The following is a 23906-nucleotide window of genomic DNA, read 5'->3' on the forward strand; positions in this document are numbered from 1 at the left end:
AATACAGAACTGTTAGCTGCTTTTCCAGCAGTCTGTCAGGCATTTAAACTAAACAGAAAAACACAACAGAGGTTAATATATAAAATATTTTCCCTTCTTAATTATTTGTTGTGGCTTTATTTGGTTTCTTGACTTTAATACTTCCACAGGTAAATGCTTCTTTCCCATAAACTCATGTGTAAGCTCTGGTGGATAAATATGTTTTTTCCTAGTGAGAAAGTAAGGGGAGGGAACAAATCCTTTTCTGCAAGGGCAGCTGGGAAATGGTCGTTATGTATGACATGAAAAAAAGGAAAAAAATATTGTAAGTAATTCTTGAAGTATTCCCTAAAGCATCATTGAAACTGGTTTCTGCAAAAAAAAATTTCCCATAGCTTTGGAGAGTCTTAGGAACTTTGTCAGCAATTAAAATGTTTCCCTTCCATTCATTTGATTGATATTAACAAGAGTCGCAGATACTGTAAAAAAAGATACACAAGTTTTGCCCATTCCTACTGATCATTCTGCTTAAATGTTATCATTTATTCTTGAGCTTTGCTATGCATCCTTCAAATATTTTTGTGTTAGACACATCAGAATCCCTGGGCTTCAGACTTTAGAAAACCTTAGAGAAGATGGAGGGATTAGAGAGAATGGAGACCCAAGGGTAAGAACTTACTGCAGTTTAATAAATGCAAGTGAGAATTCCTGAAGAAGACAGCAAGAGCTTACCTCTTTCAGCCATTTCTCTAAGCCATGAATTCATCTGTGTCATTTCCATTATAATTATAATGTCACAGATAAATGTGGAGTGTTTGAAGGATGAAGATTAATTGTAGGGAATGTAGGAGGAAAGGCAGAATATGGGGAAGTGCTTTTGTTTGTTTATTCACTGGAAGAAGAAATTAAGAATGCTTATTTGTTTTAAACATACATACAACACCTAGGTTTTGGGTGTTTTTGCAGTGTCATTGCCTGTAAAAGTGAGTGCAATTTCACAGCCCTTTTAAATTCAAAAAAGGAATGTTCTTGCATATGTGCCCTGTTGGCCCAGGTACGTGAATAAAATGATCAACTACACCTGAGATGAATGCAGTCCCAAACTGAGGTAGCCTTTTTTGCAGTGATGATGATGACCAATTCATCTTGTGAGCTTTATCTTGATAAGCAAGAGTCTTTCGGATTGAATATTCTGACCAATGATTAAAACACAAGAATCAATTAGACTTGTACTTTCCAGGACACAAAATTTCAGCTGTGGAGCTGAAAACCTTCAGACAAAAAGGGTAAATACTAAGCAGCCTCCAAATCAGTTATCCCAGCATTTCAGAAAGGATGATTAGTCACATCTGAAGCTATAGTACTGGGTGAAAGACCTGCATGCTTTGAAGAGCTCTTAGGACAGTTACTGGTGAGTCTGCTGCCCAGGTTTTCGGAGGTGCTTGTTCCCCACAAAGAAGCTGATGAGAATCCTTGTTATGGAGCATTAACCAGGCAACTCGTTTATCCTTATAATAATTCTGTTTTTTTCTATTTCTACTCTTGCCTATAGGATCAGGCAGCTAAAGATAAAGCAATGCAGAGTATGGCTACAATGTCATCTGCCCAGATTATCTCTGCAACTGCCTTCCATAGTAAAATGGCCTTGCCTGGTCTCCCACGACCAGCCTACCCTGCTGTTTCTGGGGTGAGTGAATCAGGTTCTTGAGGGAATTGGGCTGAAGACACTTGAGGGGTATTGGGACCAGCTCAGGAAAATCCTGAGAACATCAGAAAGAATGGGCCAAAGCCCATTATCTTCCAACAATTTGTGTCTGATTCCTTGCTGACACTGATGTAAAACAATAGAGTTTCACGATATGTTTTTTAAAAAATTACACAAGTGAGATAACAATCAGATCTTTTTGGTTTTCAGCTGCCTGAAACTTTTTTAGGTGTCTGTATCTCTTTTCTTAGCCCAGAATCTTGTTGAATTAAAACTGTTTGGGCCATCTCGACCCTTTCTCATGCTTATCATTCCCAAGCTCATCCTTGAGTGCTTAGATCACAGATTGATAGCATTGATTTCTACCAAAATACTCCCATGGAGCTCTCTTGGGCAAAATGGTCCCTCCAAGAGAAGTAGCATCATGAAAGTTTTGGAGACAGAGGCACAAGGTGCATGCATAATATTTATCATTAAACCCCACTATTGGGTCAGTTGCTTGCATGTTGCTAGTAGTAGTGCATAGAAAGAAAATGAAGACCAGTCAGCACCTCCACAGGAATGAAACCAGGAATGTAGAAAGAAGAGACATAACTCAGTTACGTCTTTAAAAGTCCATGAGCTTGCAGTTTCTTTCCTTAGAAATGAGGAAGCCGTATTCTTCATCTGTCCTAAGAGTAGTGACTTTTGTTTGTATGTTGTTCTCTTGCAGTTTTGGCAAGGAGCTTTGCCAGGCCAAGCTGGATCTTCCCAAGAGTGAGTATTCCTTCATGTGAGCATCCAAAGCAAGTCTTTCTGCTGCTTCCTATATGTTGCCTGAGGAACATCATTAGCTATTACAAGATTTATAAAATGCTAAGATAATGTAGCCTTTGCTCTCTGACACATCACCTGACTGTTGATCTGAGACTTAAGGTGCATGTTTGAAGATAAACTGAGAGTCATGAGAGAATCTTAAATAGATAAACCCCTATGTCTTCATGTGGTACCTTCAACATGGATTACACTCCTTTCATGTGTTCCATGACTGAAGCAGCCTAATGTGTGTTATTTTAGGGAGAGGCTGAATCTAGCAGCCTGATGGACATGAGGCTGCTGCAGCTCCATGCTCTCAAGTTCAACCAGTTCAACCAGTAGCAAGGCTGAGCATGTATTCCCAGCAGGCATATGCAGAGATATGCATGTGAGTTGCACTCACACACAGATAGACACAGCTGGCCACATGGAACAGTGCAGAAAACAATGCTTAGCACTCACACAAATACAAACAGCACCAAGAGCCTTGTCCTGTGCCCTTCTCTGACTGATGAGTGTGAAAGTGTGTCAGTGCTGTGGATCTATCCAGTAGCTGCCCTGGGATCCCTTGTCTCCCTGTGTGCTGGCAGGTGAGCCTCTGAGGCCACAGCCCCACTCCAGTGGCTGCTGTTGCAGACCTCTCACACATGCACACAAACAGATGCATGTGCACAAACACACACAGGCTGTAAATCCCTGGTCTTAGATACCCAGTAGCTGGGTTTTTTCTCTGGTTTGTCTCCCCCAGAGATAAACACACACATACTCATCTTTCAGTCGATCTTCAAATTCCACAGTTTCTCTGTCATTTCACTGTCCATCCAGCGGAAAGCATCCTTACCCCTGGAGACACAGCAGGCTCCCAGACCATCTACTTGCTTGCTAGTCTGGCTTGATAATTGGTAGTGATCACACCCTCATGCTGCTGGTGCTCCAGAAACAAGCAAACATGCATACAAGACTGAGAGCTCCTCACGCAGGAAAACAAAAGTAGAATTCAGTGAGAAGACAAGGGCAGACTGCACTGACAAGGTACAGGACACGGATAGCCAACTGTACCGACCTTCTTGGATGCAACTGTTTGCCATATTCTCTCTAAACATCCCCATAATAAATCTTGTGCAATCACATTTTCATCGAATCACAGAATACACTGGGTTGGAAGGGACCTTTAAAGGTCATCTAGTCCAGCTTCCCCTGCAGTGAGCAGGGACATCTTTAACTAGATCAGGTTGCTCAAAGCACCATCAAGCCTGACCTTGAGTGTCTCCAGGGATGGAGCTCCACCATCTCTCTGGGCAACCTGTGCCGGTATTTCACCACCCTCATAGTAGAGAACTTGTACTATACCATCTTGGCCGTAAGCCCCTCAGCTTGTAAGGTGACTGGTTTGTTGGCTCAAGAGGTTGTTGTCACAGCTGGACAATGGGGCTGATGGCTCTCCTGTGGCCGCCCTGGGAGAGGCTGGGACAGGACATCTGTTTCTCTGACAGAAACTTGGGCTCCCCTGGCTGGGTGTGGAGATAAGCCTTTGATGGACTGACCTTGAATTGGCTTGTGACCACCATCACCAGTGATGGCTCTGGGTGTAGTTGTGCCAGTGTATTATTTAGCTTGTTCCACCTGCCATTGTTCCTCTGTGCTCGTTTGTTTGTATGGAGTCACACTTTTTATCACATAAAGTAGAAATTTAGGCCAACTTAAGGACAAGAAGCTGGAAAGGTGCTATTGCTAATGTTTGTGGAACAGTTCAGGGAGCAGATACTATTGATATATCTTGTGGGGAAGAATAGCTAGTAAAAGAGTGGAAGCCATCCTAGGAGGAATAAAAAGTGTATGTTATGCCTTTAGCTTGAAATTGAACGAGGAAGCATCAATGTGAGAGGTTCTTTCAGAAGCTTGAAGTGTCTGGCACCCCTGGTGTCAGATGATGACTCCAGATCTTGATTTTTCTTACAGTGGTATTAAAATGAAGCTGAGCTATCTTGAAAGCTGGGTTCAGTTGTGGATGTTGAACATGTCTGAATCTGGGTCTGAAAGTCTGAGAGGCATCCAGCCTAGGTGTATATCCATGTGCATAAATTTACACCTATCTGTGGCTAAAAGGAAAAGACAAATGGGTAGTAGTGTATTAACAGACTCATAAGGATTTATGGATAACAAGTCTGCAGTGAGAGCCTGCTAAATGCCCTGCAGGGAAATCTTATTCAGACTAGTCCTGGCCCCTTACGATTTTTTGAGTCTTTCTCCATAACTCTCCTGCCCACACAGAAAGATAATTTTCCAAAGACACTTTCTTTTTGTTTGCTTTGTGGATTTTGTTTTCGTTTTGTTAACCATCTCTCTTTGTTTACTTCTGTAGCGTGAAACCTTTTTCTCAACAACCTTATGCTGTACAGCCTCCACTGCCATTACCAGGTAGGTAAGGAAATATAGTTCCTTGCTTTTAAATTATATTCCAACTTCAAAAATAGCCAACACTATAAAAAATTTAATTTTTTTAAAACATATGTTTTTATCTACTGAAACAATTTAGTGAGCCCAAAATTAACTTTTCTATGATTTCCCCTTATTGCCCATTCTCATCTTTTTACTGAGAGGGCTGAAGCTTTTAAATTTTGTTTTATTTTTTAAAATATATTTTTTTAGGTTTATTCTTTCAGGATTTCTTTTCCTTCTGGCTCAGCAGAAATTAAAATTTGAGTTTCTCTACTGTTCTTCCACCATGCTGCATGTACTAGAACACCATTTTCCATCACAACAGTTTCTCATTAAGTGGAACAACAAATGTCTTTTCCTTCTCAATTTCCCCATTTTAGGAGGTTAATGGTCATGTTAATGGTGATGCTTCACTGATACTAAAGCAGTTTATTTCATTGCTCATTTAGGGCTCAGTCTCTAGGTTTTCTTAAAGTTGCTTAATGTGTTTTCTCTGGTGTCAAAAACCAGAGATTGTTTTTTACATCATTACCAACCCTGACAACGCTGTCTTGGCAGAGGGTATCTGACAAGCCATTTAGAGCACAGGTAGAGTGAGGACCCTTGTGCATGATATTTTTGCATGATGCCTGAAGTCATCAGAAAAGGTGCTCTACTGGAAAGCTATTACCAACTTTTATCTTTCTAAATTTTTTTATATAAATCCTGTGTGCTTAGGGTTTGAGTCTCCTACTGGCCTCTCGCCTTCCCCATCAGCACCAGCTTGGCAAGGACGAAGGGTTGCTAGCTCCAAACTTTGGATGTTAGAATTCTCTGCATTCTTGGAACAACAACAAGATCAAGACACAGTAAGATACATTCCATTAGTGCCTTCCACCCCTCATTAATTTTTGGTCTTCAGGTAGCTCCTGTTCGTCATGGATATGTTCTACTACTACATGTGTCTGGAAATGCTTGCTTCATTAGTCTACTGAGAATAGAAAGCCATCTGTGGGAAATACAAGATTTCCTTCTCTTAGAGGACAGAATTGCCTATAGCGATATGGCCAGCTCTGTACCATGTGCTTTTGGCCTCCTTCTCCAGGGCTATGGATATTCACATACCAGAGCTCAAGGCACAGAGGTCATAAGACAGTGGTACTGCCACTGCTGGGCTGTTCTAGCTTTCCTGTTCAGCCTTGGAGGATAGACCCAGAATCACGTGATGATAAGATCACGAGAAGCCACATATTTCTCTGGTGTGCTGGGAACTTAAATTTGGGGATGACTGAAATGAATCTATATAAATATTTTTCCATGGTGCCGCCTATAAAATGGAAGTAGTAAGATTTGCCTGTCTCGCTAAACCTCGAGAGACTGCATCTTGAGACATACATTGGTGATGGGCCAGTTACATTTCCACTGTCTGAAACTGAAAAGTTTAAAAAACAATGCTGGTGTCTGGTGGGTACCTTGCTGCAAAATTTCAGGCAGCTCTTCATAGGACAGGAGTGTTGAGGTTTGGCTGAATGACTTGTGAAACATAACACTGTATCTCAGGTTATTTCAGACTATATAACAGCAGCATGAGGCAATGATTTATGAGTGAATATAGGAAAAAAACTAATAATAATGTTTTGGAAGAAGCAAGAAGCGTGATGTTTTGACAGGAAAGAAAGAACGGCATGACCTAGTATTAGCAAATATATTTCTGCTTATACTTCTGTTCTTTTAGAAAGTGCTGTCAAATCTTCAGTGACTTCCATTAGTCTTCTGTGAAGAACCATGAATGTTCAGTATGTACAGAATGGTACTGAACAATTTCCTAATTCCATGTTTTTCCTCTTCTTGCAGTATAACAAACACCTGTTTGTGCACATTGGGCAGTCAAGCCCCAGCTACAGTGACCCCTACCTCGAGGCAGTGGATATCCGGCAGATCTATGACAAGTTCCCAGAGAAAAAAGGGGGCCTGAAGGAGCTCTTTGAAAGGGGGCCAGCTAATGCCTTCTTTCTTGTCAAATTCTGGGTAAGGGAAGGACCCTTTGTTAGGGTACCCATTTGCTATATACTTAAAAGGCCTCACTAGCTGTTAGAAGACTGCCACCTCCCAACAGATTTTCCCTGTGCAGGCAGACACGACTGTCACTGGAGGTCTTTCATTCACTGTACAAGGCATTCATTCTGGCCTGAAGCAAGATAAGATGTATCTTTCACAACGTCATCTGTAAAGTTTTCTTGACTGGAGCACCTGAAGATTTTATTTGCTAATGGTGATTTGGTCCCTTACTCTTACGTGTTCGCTTCTTTCAGTGTTAAGTAACTTCTCAGTCAGAGGCATTGTTTTTCCATCTCTTCTCCTATCTCATTAGCTGCATCTTGTGTTATCCGACTACTAATAATTTACAGATGCATATTTACTGCAGGCACAAGGACAGACAAAAGATAAGAGAGACATAATGAAATTGGATTATGCTGATAATATATTATTGAAATGACTTCTAGTAAGTTGGCAGAATTCAGCATGGCAAAAGCCTACTCACTCAATTTGGATTTTTGTGAGTTAGCTGAAATTTGTAAAAACTGTGCCACTGTGCTTCAGGGTACAAACAAAATAGTTTTGATGATCAATATTGTCGTAGCTCTTACAAGATTAAAAGTAATAGCAGCTTGGGGCAATTGCATGCTAGATGGCTGAGAGAATGTGTAATAGGATTTGGAGCCTTTCACCTGGAGTTTACCACTTATAATTCAACGCCAGGTTAGGAGCGAAATGATAAGAAAAGAGCTTTCACATTTCGTAGTACTCATACTCATAACTGGTGCTTTCAGGAGAAGGAAGAGTTAAGTGCCTTGAGATGCAACTTCCCAGCTGTTCCAAGCCCAGCCTTTCCAGAACTAAGCTGGAGAATGTTGTCCGCTCTTCAAGTGTCTGGTGCTTGAGCATTAGTTGCTAGGGATTTTTGGGGACACATAATTTTACTACCTGCAGACCGTGTGCTACCGAGCTGGGTACCTCGTGTATTTAATCTCTGTCAGAGTACACAAAAGCCTGTTTGGTATGGTTAAAACAAAAAGTAAAAGACTGTTCTGGGTAGAAGATAAATACTTGGGAGAGAGAGCTGTACCTTGCTGAGAAGGATGTCCTTTGACAAAATCGGGTATTAATTGTCCTGCTAAGAACTGCCTTGAAAAGGAAGCGGAAGTCTGATGTGACAAAAGAAAGGAAAAATGGTAAGAGGGGAGAGCTTCTAAGAAATGGTCCTTGGAAAAAGCTGTAAGAGTTGCCTCCTGCTGTCGGGTAGGGATTCCAGGACACTCTTCATGTCAAGGTGAAGAGCACTGGCTCCTGTGTGGTACCACTCTGAAGTGCTTTAAAAGTTTCAGGAATCAGAAGGAAGAACTTAGAGAACGAAGTTAGGTAGAGAGAAAAAAATGCTTCGAAGTCCTTGACTTCAGGAGAGAGAAATTATAATGAAATTGTGAACTAGTGCAACTGTGAATTTATTTAGCTAGGCTGTTAGTGTGATTTGTGCTTGTGGGATTGTTTCTGGATATTGTGTTTGTTTGGTTTTTGATATCAGAAGGATACATGTGGCCTATGCATCATGTCTGGCCAACCTAAGTTAGGCTTTTGAAGGATTTATGTGGTGGTATGTCGTTAAGTTGGACTTAATTCTGGGCCCGTGTGAGGTGGCTGATGTTCAGAGGGTATCAACTCACTAGAATTTGGTTTACATAAAGAGCTGTGGCATAGGATTTAAAACACCATTACTCCAATGTATAAAGGATGTCCTGGGGATATGCATCTGTACACTTATAATGACAGTGATATTTCTGGGCTTGGTTTATTATTTTGACTTTCTGAATATTTTTTTTTTTTGGTACTCTTTCATTGTTGAACCCTATCTGGAGTTAACATCAGGTTTTATTGGTGGAAACACTTAGTTTATTAGCTGTCACTTAAGAATAAGCCAAGTTTACAAGTCAATTCATTGATGGAATGGAAGATTCTAAGGCTTTTAAGAAGGAAATAATTTGGTTTTGTATTTGTTTCTCAGTGTAGACAGTAGTAGGGGATGAAAACACCATTCCTGATGGCATGTTCTGGATGAGAAAGGATTGAGGTGCTTTAATCATTTGCTCTGTTTCACACGTGTGTTTACATTAATCCTGTTTAAGGTTTCAGCTAGAATCTCTATGGCAATATAACTAAAGCAGATAAAAAGCCACTTTTGCTCCAAAAAATTTGGACTCTTGAGGAAAACTCCAAAGATTTTGTTGCAAAACTTTGTATTTAACATGCCTGACATTTTGAGGTAATGCATGTTACAGTGAAAAAAAGCACATGAGCCATGTGTGTAATGGCACCATGTTACATGTGCCATGGGACTTCCTGAGTTTGGTGTATTGAAATAGATGTGTTTAGTCCAACCCACCTACCAATAAACACTTTTCATAGATAAGGCAACGTGGTGTAAGAAAGCAGTTTGACAGAAGAAAACTGTATTTCTGCTGAGATTTTTATAACCCTCTGCATTTTTGTACCTCTGTAACAGTATATGCTAGGGTGCTTTTTCATTTTGCTGACTGATCATTCTGGACAGCTATACAACTATACTGTTGATGTCCAAAGATGTGTTAGATAAAGGAATTACTACACTGTTGAATTTATAGCATCATTTTAGGATAAAAGTATTATCCTGAAGCAAATTACCAACAATCTTAAACTTGGTGAATAAACACTTGAAGGGCTGTGTTGAGACATGAAGATACGTGATTGTTTTTTGAAAGGCTCTGAGTTGAAGTGCTGGTTTCAAGTGACAAAGACTTAAAAAATCAAGGCATTGAGTAAGCTGGGTTTGTATATACAGAGTTTTAGGCTTGAAGAACCTGAGGCAGGAACCTGCTGTTACTGCACTAAGCCTTGAATATACCAGCTGATCTGTTGTGCACCAGAAATCTAACTTAACACCAGGCTTGGGGTTTCTTGACACCACTGATAGCACTTAGGATCTAGTGTGACCGAACCGAGAAAGAGACATGTTTGTTCAACGGTGCTTTAAATTGTTTATGCAGCAGCTAAGAGTTAGAAGTTGATTATTTGAAGCATAAGCAATGTTTGCAATTCTTCCTTGATTTTTGGCACTGGGACATGGTACAATGAACTAACTCTGGGACTTGGATTGTCAGGCTGTGTATGACACCTGCGTGACATTTCTCTATGCTCCAAGTGCATTCTAGCACACGACAATGAATGTGAGACATTAGCCTCCCAACACACGGGCAGTGGCAGCTCTGCTCTTTTGCAGTGTAATATTATCTCTACCACCTGTTACTTGGTTCTCCCTGTGAACTCCTGCTATATGCATCGTTATTAATAGTTTGGGGAAGAGGCGTTTTCAGGGCTTTGCACATTAGTAGAATGGTGCATTTAGATCTTAAAAGGTTTCAGAAATTGTGAAACTGGGTGAAAGATGGAAGGAAAATGACAAACAAGAAATCCAAGGTAGGCAGTACTTTATCCGGAGTACCCATTGGCAGTGGACTGGATCGGGGAATTGTTCAGGAGACCTTTTCTGCCAGTGATGAATACATGTAGTAATTTACTCTTTGTGATAGGCACGCTGAACAAGTCAAATCACTTCAGTGTTTTCTTTCCAGTAAATGAATTATACTTTTGTGGAAAGGGCTGAAGGGATGGGCTGGAGACTGCTGTCCCGCTCGTGGCTTCTTGCCTATCCCAAGCAAATCCAGTCAAAACAGCAGCAGCACAAATGCCCCTCAGCACCCTGCTCTGCCCACTGTATGCCTTCAATCCTGACCTGGCAAAAATTGCTTGGAGAGCAAGGAGGTGGTAATTTGGTCTGCATGTCCATTCTGTCCTTGGCACTGTCTGAGGCAGCAAACAAGACAGCAGCTAGCAACAGAGGTCTTTATGATCTTTGCACATTTTTTCTGAGAATACGTCTGACAACCCATTAATTTCATGTGCAGTCACCACCACCACCTCCTACTAGTTGCTACCTTATGTAAGGGGGCTCTGCCAATGGCACTTTTCAGCAAAGTTATTCCCGGCAGTGTTCAACAGTGTAGAGCTTTTTGGCAGCAAAAAGCAGAGTGAAAGACTGAACTGCTGAGGGAATCTGTTTGCTGGTTGTCAAAATAACACAATCCTGCTGGGGCTAGCTAAGTTGCAGTTATCCATACTCTTGGCAAAGCCTTCAACTATCTTTGGCTAACTCAAAAGCTCTCTCCTCCTTATTGGAGGCTAGAGCTGCAGTGGCAGAAGTTTTGGACTGTTCTTAAAGAATTGTTCAGCCTATGCCTTTCCATTGACCACATGGGACCTTTGTGCAATATTATCAGCAAGCTATGGTTTCTCACAGCATTTAATGCTATTGGACCTTGTCCAGTCACTGCTTTTCAAACCCTCAGATAAGCTGAAGTCTGATTTTGAAAGGTCACACTTACTTCTGTGAAGAGTTTAAGAAAAATTTTTATTCACAGCCTCATTGTAGTGGGAGTGAGGCCTTTCTCAGTAATCAGTTGTGAAACTCACTCCCACCAAAGATCAGACAAAAATCTTGGCTTAGTGTATAGTTAGGATGGTGCATGATGCCAAATTTTCTCTTAAGTATTTCTTTCTTGGGGTTGCAGAAATTGAGTGATACACTTAAGTTCAGCAGAGCTGTTTCTAGCAGAGCTGCTACGAGACTCAGACCACCAATATGATTAAAACCCCCCAAATTAATACTGGCTTGTTGAGGGTTACTGTGCCTTTCCCAGAACAAATCCTTTCTCTTCCATCTAGAAATCTTGTCTTGTAGGTATTTAAAAATTCTACTTACATCTCTGGAAAGGAGGAAATCTGCTAAATCATGGATACCTCAGTGATTGTGATTTCAGCTTGTTTGGAAGTCATCAGGCAAGCTATGGACAAGTATGTCATCTGTGCTGAGCTTGTACAGTAAGTTGAATGCATCCCAGATACATCAGATTGCTGTTATGCTAGAGTATGCACAGCTTTTTGGATACAGAACTTCTGGGACAGAAAGCAAGAACCCTGACTTCGTCACATAAAGTAGTACAGTCCCACTGGTGGCTCAAAACTCAGATTTAGCTTGTAATATGCCTCATCTATATAATCTTTCACCTTTGCCCTTCAAGAGATGCAGAACAGCTGTCTGAATGTTGGACACCACCCAACCAGTGAATGCTGCCCCTGCTGCAGTCCCACCCGGTTGCTGGCAGTGGCTAGTGGGAGCCTGGGGGGGCAAGGCATCTCAGTCCTAGATCTAGACCTAGGTTCTAGTCTCCAGGTCAGAATTACATTCTGTTACATATTTGGCAAGTCCATGCACTGACAGGCTTTATAGCAAAGATTAGTGTTCCCACTTGATGAAATGCTGAGAACATGAATTTCCTTCAAGTCATAGTCACTATTATTCCCTTGCATCTTTGAGAGGTGGAATGTACTGGACAGAGTAAAGCAGACCTTTCTCAGCTCACCTTGGGTGCTCACTCTAGGACTGGGTGTGCTTTGACACAAAGTTTTCTTTAGATAAAGAAATGCTGAAAATGAAGAGAAAGGAAGAGTCCTTACCCCAAAGGAGCAATGTGGTTTCTAGTCCTAATGGCCTAGGTGTTGTGAGGAGCTCACAGCAATCTAGGCATGGAGGCTGCAGCTTTTCTAGATGTTAAGTTAAAAGCAGTAGCTCATTCGGCCATTTGAGACCTCATGGTGTGCAGTATGACTCAATCCTGGTGCAATCATGGGAAGTTTAACTGTATCCATTAATGATTTACTTCAGTGTCCAGTTGACATTTAGAAGTTAATTTGGCTATGGCAGGTAACAGTGTTCTTCCTCAATTTTCTGCCTTGTGTCCCTTCAGGAGGTAATAATCTCCATAGTGGGGAGAATGAACAGATTAGAGTTCCACTCTTGAGCGCTTTCTGGGTCTTATGTTCATGTACATAATTGGCATTTTCAGTTTTCATGAATAAACCAGGTTGCAAATAATTCAAGAGCAGGTATGTGTTTGCTAAATAATCTCTGGTATGGAAGCAGTAACTTCCATGAGAGGATGGGAATCAGCAAGTAAGTAAATAAGCTGTAACAGGAGGGCCAGCAATATCTGTCTGAGGTGCTGCAGCTCCATTCGCCTGCGAACATGAACTGGAGCTCTCAGCTAGTTGCTACTGTTATTCCCTTGAGTTGCTGGAATTCCACGTATACATGTTTAAGGGCTGAGATTTTCAGAGGCGACAGAAGGAGTTAGCTGCACAGCTTTTTTTGACTGACCAGCCTAAGACATATCTGACAGTCCTAGCCCATAATATGGGACACGCTTTACAAAAAAAAGGTGCATTGTAAACATTAGGGAGTTCCAACATGACCCCATTGTTTCACTGCAACAGGGCTTCCAGGAACCTGACTGTACATAATGTTAATGAATGGCAGTGACAGCTTAATTCAAAGAGCACTACCATAATTTCGTCTATTGCTGAACAGTTTGAAGTTGATTAATTAGATGGTAACTAGCTATGAAGTTCTAATCTGGTCTTTTTGATGGGAGACTTGCCAAATTGTGGAAACATCTAGAGTGGCTTCTTAGGGCTAGTGAAGTTTTTCTCATGAAATGGAACTGGCCTTACACTTGTTTTTTAATTCACCATTAAGACTTTAGGGGAACGTAACAACTTTACTAGTGAGACCCTGAAAATGTTTTTTCAGTTCTGCAGTGAGAGCCTCCACTATGTTTATGTAGCAGTCCTCTTGCCAAGCTTCTGTAGCCTTTACTCTTTATTCTTTTGACTCAGTGGGACAATTTCTTTGGTAAAGTGGAATTGGGTCCATACATTGTGTTTATCACCCCCAAGGGAAATAACTGAACAATATTGTGAAGGACTCCTAGTCTAGTTCCTCTTTGGAGAAGGAAAGGAATTAATCATTCTTCAGACAGGTGGAGTATAGGTCAAAGAAACAATACAATTAGTTGCATTGACATGTAAATGAGTAGTACAGTAACTCAGTAAAAACTTAAACCAGAACAGAGTAGCATTGCTACTCTCTAATACATGTACGTCTGTGGTGCAAACGAAGTAGCTGCATAACCGTAGTGGGGAAAAATTGATAGCAAGACCATAATGATTCACTTGGCAACCTGCATTATGAGTAAGTCTGTAATGCCTGGGCTTTGTTCTTATTAATACCTGTGTTATCAGGTTAAACCTAGCCTGGATATTTGCTCACATACGCCACTCCAGTATAGACAAACCATTGGAGCATAACTGCATTACAGCCATTTAGGTGATCATGACAATATAAAAGCTTTCAGTCTTCTTCCAACTCTTGTCTCCAAGTCTTGTGCAAAAGTTATCACTACCTCAGTGGTGCAAATGTGAATAACATGAAATGATTTTGTAAAAAAATCATAAATCCGAATTGTTTAACTGATATATTTTAGCATATACTCAAATCTGTTTTCAGCTCCGTGAGGAGGCAGAAAACTGTGGGGACAAAAAGAGATAAGTTGTTAAGAGAAGCCAGAAACCTGTTCAGCTGGACAAATTGCTTTGTAAGGCTATATTCCGAGGAGAAGCAAACATGAGAATAAAATAATTGCCAGCTTTGTATGACTGTGTCCTGATAAATCAGAGAATGTTCTTGAATATATAATATACATGAGAAAACAAATTTAGGAAGACATAAAGGGATGACTGCACAGCTGGTGTAAACTGGTATGAAAGCATTACACACGTAAAGCCAAGTGTATTCACAAGGGTAGAGGTCTGTCATTACCTCAGAGGGATGAATTCTGCTTAAAAAGGAGAGTCACAGAGAAGGCAGTAAGCCCTTCTGACAGACAGACTTTATCTCATGCAAAATCTGTTGTCAGGATAGTACAACTATTAAGGAATTTTGTAGAAACTGTGCAAAGCAACAGTCATTTTGAAGGTCATTTGTGATCGTGCATTTAAGTACTGTGCTGTTATGCTCTCTGTTAAGAGTGGAGTGAGCAGAGTGGAAGCTGTATGTCCATACCGAAGTGTTGATGCACACACTGGAGCCTTCTGTCCTCTTGCCTGGACTGCATCTTTGTCCCACTAGAGTTCTTTGAAGGCCACAGCTGCTAGTCTGGAAGATAACTCAGGAGATGCACTGCCCACTGTACTTCATGAAAAACCTATCCTAAATTTTGTCTTTTATGTGCTTCTGAATTTCTACTTAAAAACAAATATCATGGTAATTAGATTGTGTTGGTTTGTTTGCTTGGTTCTTCTGGGGCATCATTTATCTAATGCAGATGGTAGTTTTTATGTAGGTGGACATATGTGTGCACAGTGGCAACAGTGCCCCAGTGTTGTGCTAAGTGGAAAACAGATGAATTTTCTGAAATAAATAAGGAGGTGGTTTATTTTATTTCCTTTACTGCCTCCTCTGTCACATAACTGAAGTGGCAAGTTAACAGCCATAGGAATTGGACTGAATGGAAATCTGCACATGCTTACATGGCTGCTTTTCCTGCTAGTGCTTTTGGTATTGCTATTGGCAAAATGATGAATTCTTCTGTGACAATAACTGTGCGACGGGAGCTGCTGGTGAGTGTTGTGGTACAGAGATGGCTCAGCCTAACTGTCTAGGGGCAAAATTTTTAACTTGAAATGTGTGACAACAAAGCGTGGCTTCTAGCAGGTTGCTAGCTGTTGCTGTACTTACTCAAACTCAGCGCTCACTAGAAGAAGCAGTCTTGCTTCCTGCTTTCCCTGTTGCTGCTAAACGCACAAATGTGCTTCTGAAGCAGGTCAGGGAACTGATTCTGCTGAGAACTAGCTGAGCAATTCCTCTGTGAGTCTTGTAATACAGCTACAGAAACATTTGTGTCAGTACGGGAGGAATAGGGAGGCGCAAACTGCTCTAGGGCTGTGAGAATACTCTCTCTTGGTGTCAGGAGCAGCCTGGCCTTATCAAGCTACAGCTGTGAGGTGCAGTTTCCCAAGAGGCTCAAGCCAACCTTAGTACATGCTCTCAAAATAGGGAGATACCCTCAACTTCTGTGTGTGTTGTCACTTTTTCTAGCCTCTGCAGCTTTGTGGAGATCCAAGTGAGCTTTCTTGTCTGACTGACAACTACCAAAGCCACAACAAAATTTGTTTGGGCTGAGATCAGCTCTCTCATCTGGCTAACCAGAGTTGTACAATTGCTAATGGTGGCACAAAGGCAGCAGCAAGCTTCTGTGGCTACAAATGGGGAGAAGGCTTGACTGGCACTTTCTAGATTGACCTAAACCTCTTCTGAAATTGCTACTTAAGAGAAATAAGAGAACGCTATTATCTCTTGTTGGAGAATAGACAGGTATTCTGTACAGCAAAGAAAGGGGGGATTAATTATTGAGGTGTTCCAGTTCCAAGATTAGCATTGCTTTACCTAAGTGCTGTTCTAGATCTTCAGTAAAAAACCTTCACTGACATTGACTAAGAAAACCATGCTAGAATGGCATCTAATGCAGTCTTACTCACACCATGCCCACTGTAGTAGAAATACATGTTCTTCAGTTTCTTGTTTCCCTCAGTTCCCTTCACAATAGTCTGAAGCAGCCTATGGGAACTGATAATTGCTTTTCTGCTGACAGAAGCTAGCACCTGGGCTTGTGGAGTACAGAGAAACTCCGCCCTTTTAGTTTTGAAAGGTAAGAAGCTGAGCTGGGCATTGCCATACCCCCCTTGTGTTTTCAGAGCTTAAGGGAACAGCTCTTCATAAGTGTGGTTTGAATGACCTCTGGTGGAAGCTGCAGACAGATGGGATTTTCAGGAGTGAGGTCCCAGCGAAAGGCTTCTAGTGGCCACTATTACGCACCCGCATGTGAAAATTGTGGCTGCTAATGCAGATGGATTTGTATTCTGGTGGGACTGGGTTGGATGCATCAACAACTTACATTCCTTATGTTGCATCCTGTCTACTTACATTCTTCATATCACAGTACCTCAGCCTAATGTGTGTACTTACACACTTCTCTCTGCTGACTTTTTCTCCTTACCTACATATCCAGGGTAGAAAAGCTTTATTACACTATAATATTACAATATTATAATTTTTTTCTCCTCAGTGAGGCAGCCCCTTCTAAGCTTGTCTGTTGCACTGCTCTGTCTCTGCAGTGCCCTTCTTGTCTGCTCTCCACGTGCTTTGTGAATACTGTCCTGGCACTGCTCAGTTATGGTAAATATCAGCTAAGGCAAGGGCCTGTGTCATATTTTTTTTAATGTTAAGATGATATTCCACTAGATTTCCCCAATATGTATGTAAATCCCCACCACTGTTTTCTAAAGCAGCAGCTGGGTTTTAGTGCATACTCTTCAGATTTCTCCTGCTTGCTTGATGTACATTCATCTGCTTAAGAAGCTTTCGGCACTCCAAGACCTTACAATCTTGGCTACACAAGGTAATGGTGAAAAATCACCATAACCATCTATTGATAACCATCTATTTTTCTTGCTTTTTCTTTTTTTTGGCAGGCTGATTTGAACACCAATATTGAAGATGAATCCAGATCTTTCTATGGTGTTTCCAGCCAATATGAGAGCCCAGAAAACATGGTCATTACCTGTTCCACCAAAGTGTGTTCCTTTGGAAAGCAGGTGGTGGAGAAAGTGGAGGTAGGGAGAAGAAACATGGGTGCAAGGTTCTCTCTGGCTGCTGTTCTGTCACCTGAAGTATTTGCATCCTGTGTATACCTCAAGGCAAAATATATCCCATGCTTGTTGTCAGGGAGATGGATGCCATAGTTTGTTATTTCTGAGACACACAGATGTAAGATTGCTCCAGCCTGCCACACGGCCTTTTCTCAGGACTTGACTGAAAGTCTGGTTGTATTTGCTTTTTTTCTTAAATCTTCATTTCTGAAGACATGTGAATATGTAAGACTCTCTGCTCTGGTGATTTTCTGAGGGTTGTTTTGGGAGCAAAATAAAGCTAGGACACCTGGACCCTTGTTTTTTAGTCCAGAAAGGTAAAACCAAATAAAGCCCCTTGCTTTCATCAGTGTTTTTAAACATATAATTTATAGATCACAGCTGTTAATTGAGTTTAATCATTTACAGACTATAGTCTTACCGTTTTATGAGGCATATCTTAGTGCTTGCACACTTACAGCTTGAGAAACAGTGGAAGTGCATGATTATGCATAGATCTGACACTGAAGAAATTCTTTCTGATGCCACATTCAGCTGCTAAGAGGGCTCCTCTGACCTGCTTCCTGCTGCTCTCTTTCTCAAGGAGCCTGCAGGAGGAGCAGCTGTGTGCAGACCAGCAGTAATTCTCCTGTCAGCAGTCAGTTCAAGCTACATCCTTCCCCAAGACCCATCTCCAGACATATGATAGACATTATTGAAGTCTGGTTATGTATTTGCACGATGGGATAGACACGCCAAAGAAAGGCGTCATGGTGCACGGGAAGGGAGAACAAGCTCTTGGGGTTAAAGGAGGTAATGGGCATTTAAGGGTCTGCTGTGAAATAACAGAATCCAGCCTCAGCTTCTGCTCAAAGGATGATGAAATATACAGCAACTAAGATGTGACTGTGAACAGAAGAAAAATCCCTTGGTGTAACGCTGGCCAAACTCCTCTAAGGAAGAGCAGAGATACAATGTTCTCTCTAACAGGTACCAGAAGCCTTTAGTCCTTTCCAGCTGTGAAGCATCCTGAGCATACAATTTCTGTCATTACTAGGAGCTTTCTGGTCTTGCTAAAGCCGTAGTTTTTAGCTTTTTCAGTTTATTTACACTTAATTTTTTCCAGTAGAGATGCAGACCATAGTACAGCTTACCATGGGTCTGCTCCTCTTAGTTGCCTTTCACAGCTTCTTGCCAGTTTGCTGCCTATAAGCTGAAGCCCACTATTCTAAAGAAAAAAGAAATCAAGCCAAAGAAGTTAGAGGCCTCAAGAAGACTGATCTTGTTGCAAAGTACTGTAGAGGAATGATTAATCAGCTTGTTACTCTAAGTAAATGACTTGAAAATCCCATAGTAACTTTTCCATTCTGAATCTCTATGTTACTAATGTGACATTAGCCCCATGTGCCCCTTCTGTGTTTTGCATTGCAGACAGAGTATGCACGCTATGAAAATGGACACTATTCCTATCGCATTCACCGTTCCCCTCTCTGCGAATACATGATAAACTTCATTCATAAACTCAAGCACCTTCCTGAGAAGTATATGATGAACAGTGTGCTGGAAAACTTTACTATCTTGCAGGTGGGACTTTCAACTGTTTTTGTTGGAGCTTGGAAACATGTAAGCCCCATGCAGGATTTCACCGTTGTGAGACAAAGCAGATTTCCTTTTACAGCTCAGCATCTAATTGAATTTACTATGTCTCATGTATATTGCACCTTAAGACCATTTATGGAGCTCTAGAAATAGTAGCACTTGCAGAGAAGCAGAAGAATTTGAGAGACTTGAGTGAGAGAGACCAAAAAAACAAAAAAAAAGAAAGATAAAGGGAGAACTCACAAGGCAGAGAGATAAAAGAAGGAGAAGAATGCACAAGTCAGTGAAGGAAATGCTCATTCTACTACTGGTCGAGAGTTAAGGTCCTTTCTGTACCCTGGTCCTTTTTGCAAGGAAAAAAAATGAAAAGGGCACTGTTAGGTGCTCTTTCATGATAATTTTGTCATGGGAGGAGTTCTTCACTGACCAGGTAGGAAAAAAAAAAAAAGTTGTTTTCTCAGCACTGTCGTGAACCTGGAAAGAATGTGGGGGCACATAAAGAAAAAGGGCCTGTTGAGTGAAGAAGCTCTGTGACACCTTTATGAATCACGGCAACCTCTAGGTAGAGCACTACTACAAGACTAGAACAACTAGGTTTGCATTAGTGTCTATGTTATACCAGGAGCCTTTCCAGGCTCAGGTGCAGCCTAAATTTGGGAACAAGGCAAAGACAGTTTAAAAGGCAGATTTTCCTAAGGGACTGAGTTCTGTGCTCACCTCTACAAGACATGTCTCAGATCTTTGCCCAGAGAACCTGAGGATGGGTAAGTCGAAGAGGTGCTAGCAGCTGTATGAAGGAGTGGAAATCAAGTGATCTTGATTTCAAGTGATCATTCCATTCTCTGGAGATTTTGTGGGTCTTCAAGCAACACATTTCACTGCTCTGTGGCTCGGGTACCTCAGTTATAAAACACAAGGTTAATATACCTCACAGGGCTTTAGAAGGCTTTACTTTTTCATGTTTGTACTGAGATCTTTAGCATCAGGAAGAAAAGAGGAGTAAAAATGCTAAGATTTTGGGTTTTTAGATGATCAAAAGTGTGGAAGGGAGCAGGGACAGAGAGATGGAAGGCCTGTGTGCTGTAATCCATACTGAGGAGTGCTGTAATGGCTTATTCATGTTTCATTCCTCAGTCAGGCCAGCACGTTTTATAAATTTTAGGAACGAAGTTGTCACATCGTTATACTTCCTCTGGGGCTTTATGTTTTGAGTAATCTCATGTCCTTCCCTTACCTTCTGTCACAGAGAGGTATGTGTTGTGTGAATGCTGGCTTTTATGTATTTTATATATTGCCTTGCGGTCCCATTGCCTGAGCAGCAGACTGAGCATTTTCCACTTCCCACTGGGAGGCTGAAAAGTGGCCATACTTTATGCAAGACATGCTGCTAGTCCTTAGTCCCCGCTATCAACTTCTGAGGCAAGTATAACTAAATTTTTTCTAGACCCTTTTATTAAGGTTAGATATCCCTAATCTCACAAGCATGAGTTATTTTGCTTTGCACACTGCTCTGGATTTAGCCATTTTCCAGAAAAGGTTTTGATGCCTTACCTTTATAACTCGCAACAGCCTGCAGAAAAAAGGAGAAGGGTTAGTTCAGCTGCGAACTCAATCATGAGGTAAAAAAAGAAAACAGAATAAACCAAAGTCAGGCCTCTAAAATTAATAAATAAACAAGTTTGAAAACATCTATTTTCTTTCTGTTTTCATAAGAATAGTTGGGCTTTGGTATAGTCCAATCTTCTAGCTGGTATGTTTTTCTTTTGCAGTTGAGTTGGTTCTACTGCTGATAAAAATATATCTCCTCCAGCAGGAGAGAACTGCTTGAAACTTTAGCTATGGCACAAACTCAGATGACAAGAATGTGTAAATTTGTGCAGTGACAGAGAGAGGAAAGCTGAGCTGGGAGCTCTGTGTGCAACATTTTGCTTGTCCCTGCCATATAGTGTAGGTAATGCGTACTTCTGAAACTAGGACAACACTGTTCTGCCACCATGCTGCTGGCACTGAGTCACATTGCACAAAAGCTAAGGTTCCTAAGGGACCACAGAACAAGAAATGGAAAAAAAGGAGCTTCTGTAGGAATGCGTGAGTGTAGCAGTCATCCTTCTGACGTCTACAGTGCATGGAATGGGAAGCGTAATGGAGTTAAACCTATAAGTCTCCTGTAAAATGAGTTATAGCCTGTAATCCTCATGGTCTGTGTCTACCACTGACAAGCAGGAGGAGATGGAGGAACAGTTGTTCATGGCTGTGATGTATTAACACATACGTGAGCAGGAGTGGATGTGCCACAAGAGGTAGCCTCTCTGTACCCAACAAACAGAGCAGAAAGAAAGTTTGTGTGAAATGACTTCTCTCTGCTGAAATGTGCAACACCAGGGGTGGGAAGTAGAGGACCTTTTGGACCTGCTTTTACTTGTGTGGTCACTGCTTGTTTACAGCTTTCTTTTCTCCACAGTGAATTCTGTTCACCTCCCTGGTTTCTTCACTGCATTGTAGTCCTGATGCTGAGAAAGTGCTTTGCTTGGGTGTGTGGGCACATGGACTGGGGTTGTGGTGGCCAAGCTGTGTATCGTTCCTGCTTGCTTCTCTGTTCTTTGCCTATTACTGACTTTTTGTTCTATTTTAAATGTGTTGAAATATGTAAGCAGAAAAACAGCAGTTGCTATCTCAGCTTCTTCTTTTCTGTCTAGGTTGTGACAAACAGGGACACACAGGAGACCTTGCTGTGCATAGCATATGTTTTTGAAGTTTCAACTAGTGACCACGGTGCCCAGCATCACATCTACCGGCTGGTGAAGGACTAGAGCCTATCTGCCTTGAGTCATCCATGGGATGCATGTCTAAGAAAGAAATCCGTGCTTGAAAAACCCCTTTCCCCTCATACCAAACTGAAAAATAAACTGCAAATATTATGTATTTTCAGAAAAGCACCTCTGAGCTGTTTTGTGATTGACACAGTCAAGTAAGATTGTATCTGGCTGTTATGCAAATGGGACAAAAACTTTGAGTCAAAGAGCCAGACAAATAACTGCTTAAGGTTTTCACCACAAACAGCATCCTCTGGAATGTATTTCCCACAGCGCACACACAGGCTGTGATCATACCCATAAAAGAACTTGTATGTACCTGAGCATACACGTAGGGCAATGGCAGCAGCTTCCAGAAGACTGACCACATCAACCACAGGTTGAAAATGTTCTCGCTAAATCTGGGCCAAGTGTGTGCACTCATATACTGTCAACACAGGCACAGATATGCTTACCATGCGTTTATATAGATGTCAGTTAGCCATTGTGGGTACATGCATGTATATAGAGATTGCACATATAACCTACCTAGCTGCTTGTCTAGCTGTTCCTCTTAGCAGATGTAGAGTCACAGGCTTCTTCAGCCTTCCTCCTGTTAAAGGCTGCATACAGTTTCCCTCTTGTTTGTGCATGATAGTGAGAGGCCAGCCTTTTGCCTTTTAGATGAAGTTATGCTTAGAAAAGTGGGTATGTTAAATCATGTTTTCTTGCCCAGCAGATTTCCTCTATCAGGTCTTCTGACTTGACTGACTAAAATAATTCTTGCTGCTTTTGCTTCTGTTCACCCTGTGCAGTTAACACTGCTTGAGCTAGACTCTGCTCTTTTCTTGTGCACCAGCAAAATAATTATTTACTGAGATCAAATTCTTCCCACCTGTTAGCTGCAGACAGTGAGGCGCCAATTTTTGCAAGGAATGCAGTTTGGCCAGAGAGGTTTTCCATGTTTCCAAGGTGATCAAACACAGTCTCTTGGCTTTACTTGTAAACTCAGGTGGTTTACTCAAGAGTCACAGAGAAGCAATCATCTTGATCCCCGCAGTGTTGCTGATGTGGGGGAAGATCCAGCCATTCATGTTGCTCTGGGAGAAGAGGTGAGTTGCATGATGCTCTCTGGCAGCCACCGAACAGGAAATTTATTGGATGGCCAAGCACAGTCCCATGGCACAGATTTGGATATGTGGTATGTCTTCTCTTTACACAAAGCATCACAACACCTTAGGAAATGCCTCTCATTTCAGATGATTCCATCCTAGCATTTTTGGCAGAGAGAAGACTACTGATGGGTACCTGAGGAATCTGAGATACTTTGAGACATCAGTGGTTTATTAGAATGCCAGATGGTAAGGGCTTCGGCCACACACAGGTGTAATCTTCTTTCAAAAACTCACGAGCTTGCTTGGTACTCCCTTCTACAGCCAGTTTAAGGTGTCACTGGATTCCATGAAGATGCTGTACAACTCTTCCCACGGTGTATGTAGAGGCCTGATGACTTACATATCTCGTCCAGCTTCCTAACCATCTCCCAGTCCTTTAAAATGTTTCATTTCTTTATTTGAAGTTGTAAGTTGTACTCAGTTACAAGGTACTCCAGGAGTCATCTCACAGACTGACAATTTTGTGTTGTGCACTTGTAAATCTCAACTCCCTTCAAAGTGTAAATCTTCAACTCCTAGAGAATGTTCTTCCCATGATTTATGAACTCAGATTAACCCTTTGAGTACTTTAAGGTCTAAGTCTACATTGGGCTTTTTCAGAACTATTATTGAATAATTCACACCCTCTCACTGAAATTCTTGAAAAATGCTCAGCCAGCCACCTTCCAGGGTACCATCAGGAGCACTTCTGCTTTGTATATTAGATTGGAGGCTGGAAAGGGAAGGAGGGAGGGAAGAAAGGAGGGAAAATTCTCTTACTAGAACACACTC

At 41.5% G+C, this 23906-nt stretch overlaps 1 protein-coding gene across 1 annotated transcript in view; it reads left to right on the top strand.

Annotated features, from left to right (window-relative positions):
* TEAD4 (TEA domain family member 4) overlaps positions 1-22104 on the top strand; it is a 42856-nt gene extending 20752 nt beyond the window's left edge. Inside the window, exons 4-11 of the mRNA XM_009874626.1 lie at positions 1532-1666; positions 2397-2440; positions 4842-4897; positions 5636-5766; positions 6752-6925; positions 17414-17554; positions 19001-19153; positions 21865-22104. Coding sequence (XP_009872928.1) covers positions 1532-1666; positions 2397-2440; positions 4842-4897; positions 5636-5766; positions 6752-6925; positions 17414-17554; positions 19001-19153; positions 21865-21978 — 948 coding nt within the window. The 3' untranslated portion in view covers positions 21979-22104. The remainder of the gene's footprint in view (positions 1-1531; positions 1667-2396; positions 2441-4841; positions 4898-5635; positions 5767-6751; positions 6926-17413; positions 17555-19000; positions 19154-21864) is intronic.
* Positions 22105-23906: the final 1802 nt, after the last annotated feature.

Source organism: Apaloderma vittatum, unplaced genomic scaffold (assembly GCF_000703405.1).
Source record: "Apaloderma vittatum isolate BGI_N311 unplaced genomic scaffold, ASM70340v1 scaffold3068, whole genome shotgun sequence".
NCBI lineage: Eukaryota > Metazoa > Chordata > Aves > Trogoniformes > Trogonidae > Apaloderma > Apaloderma vittatum.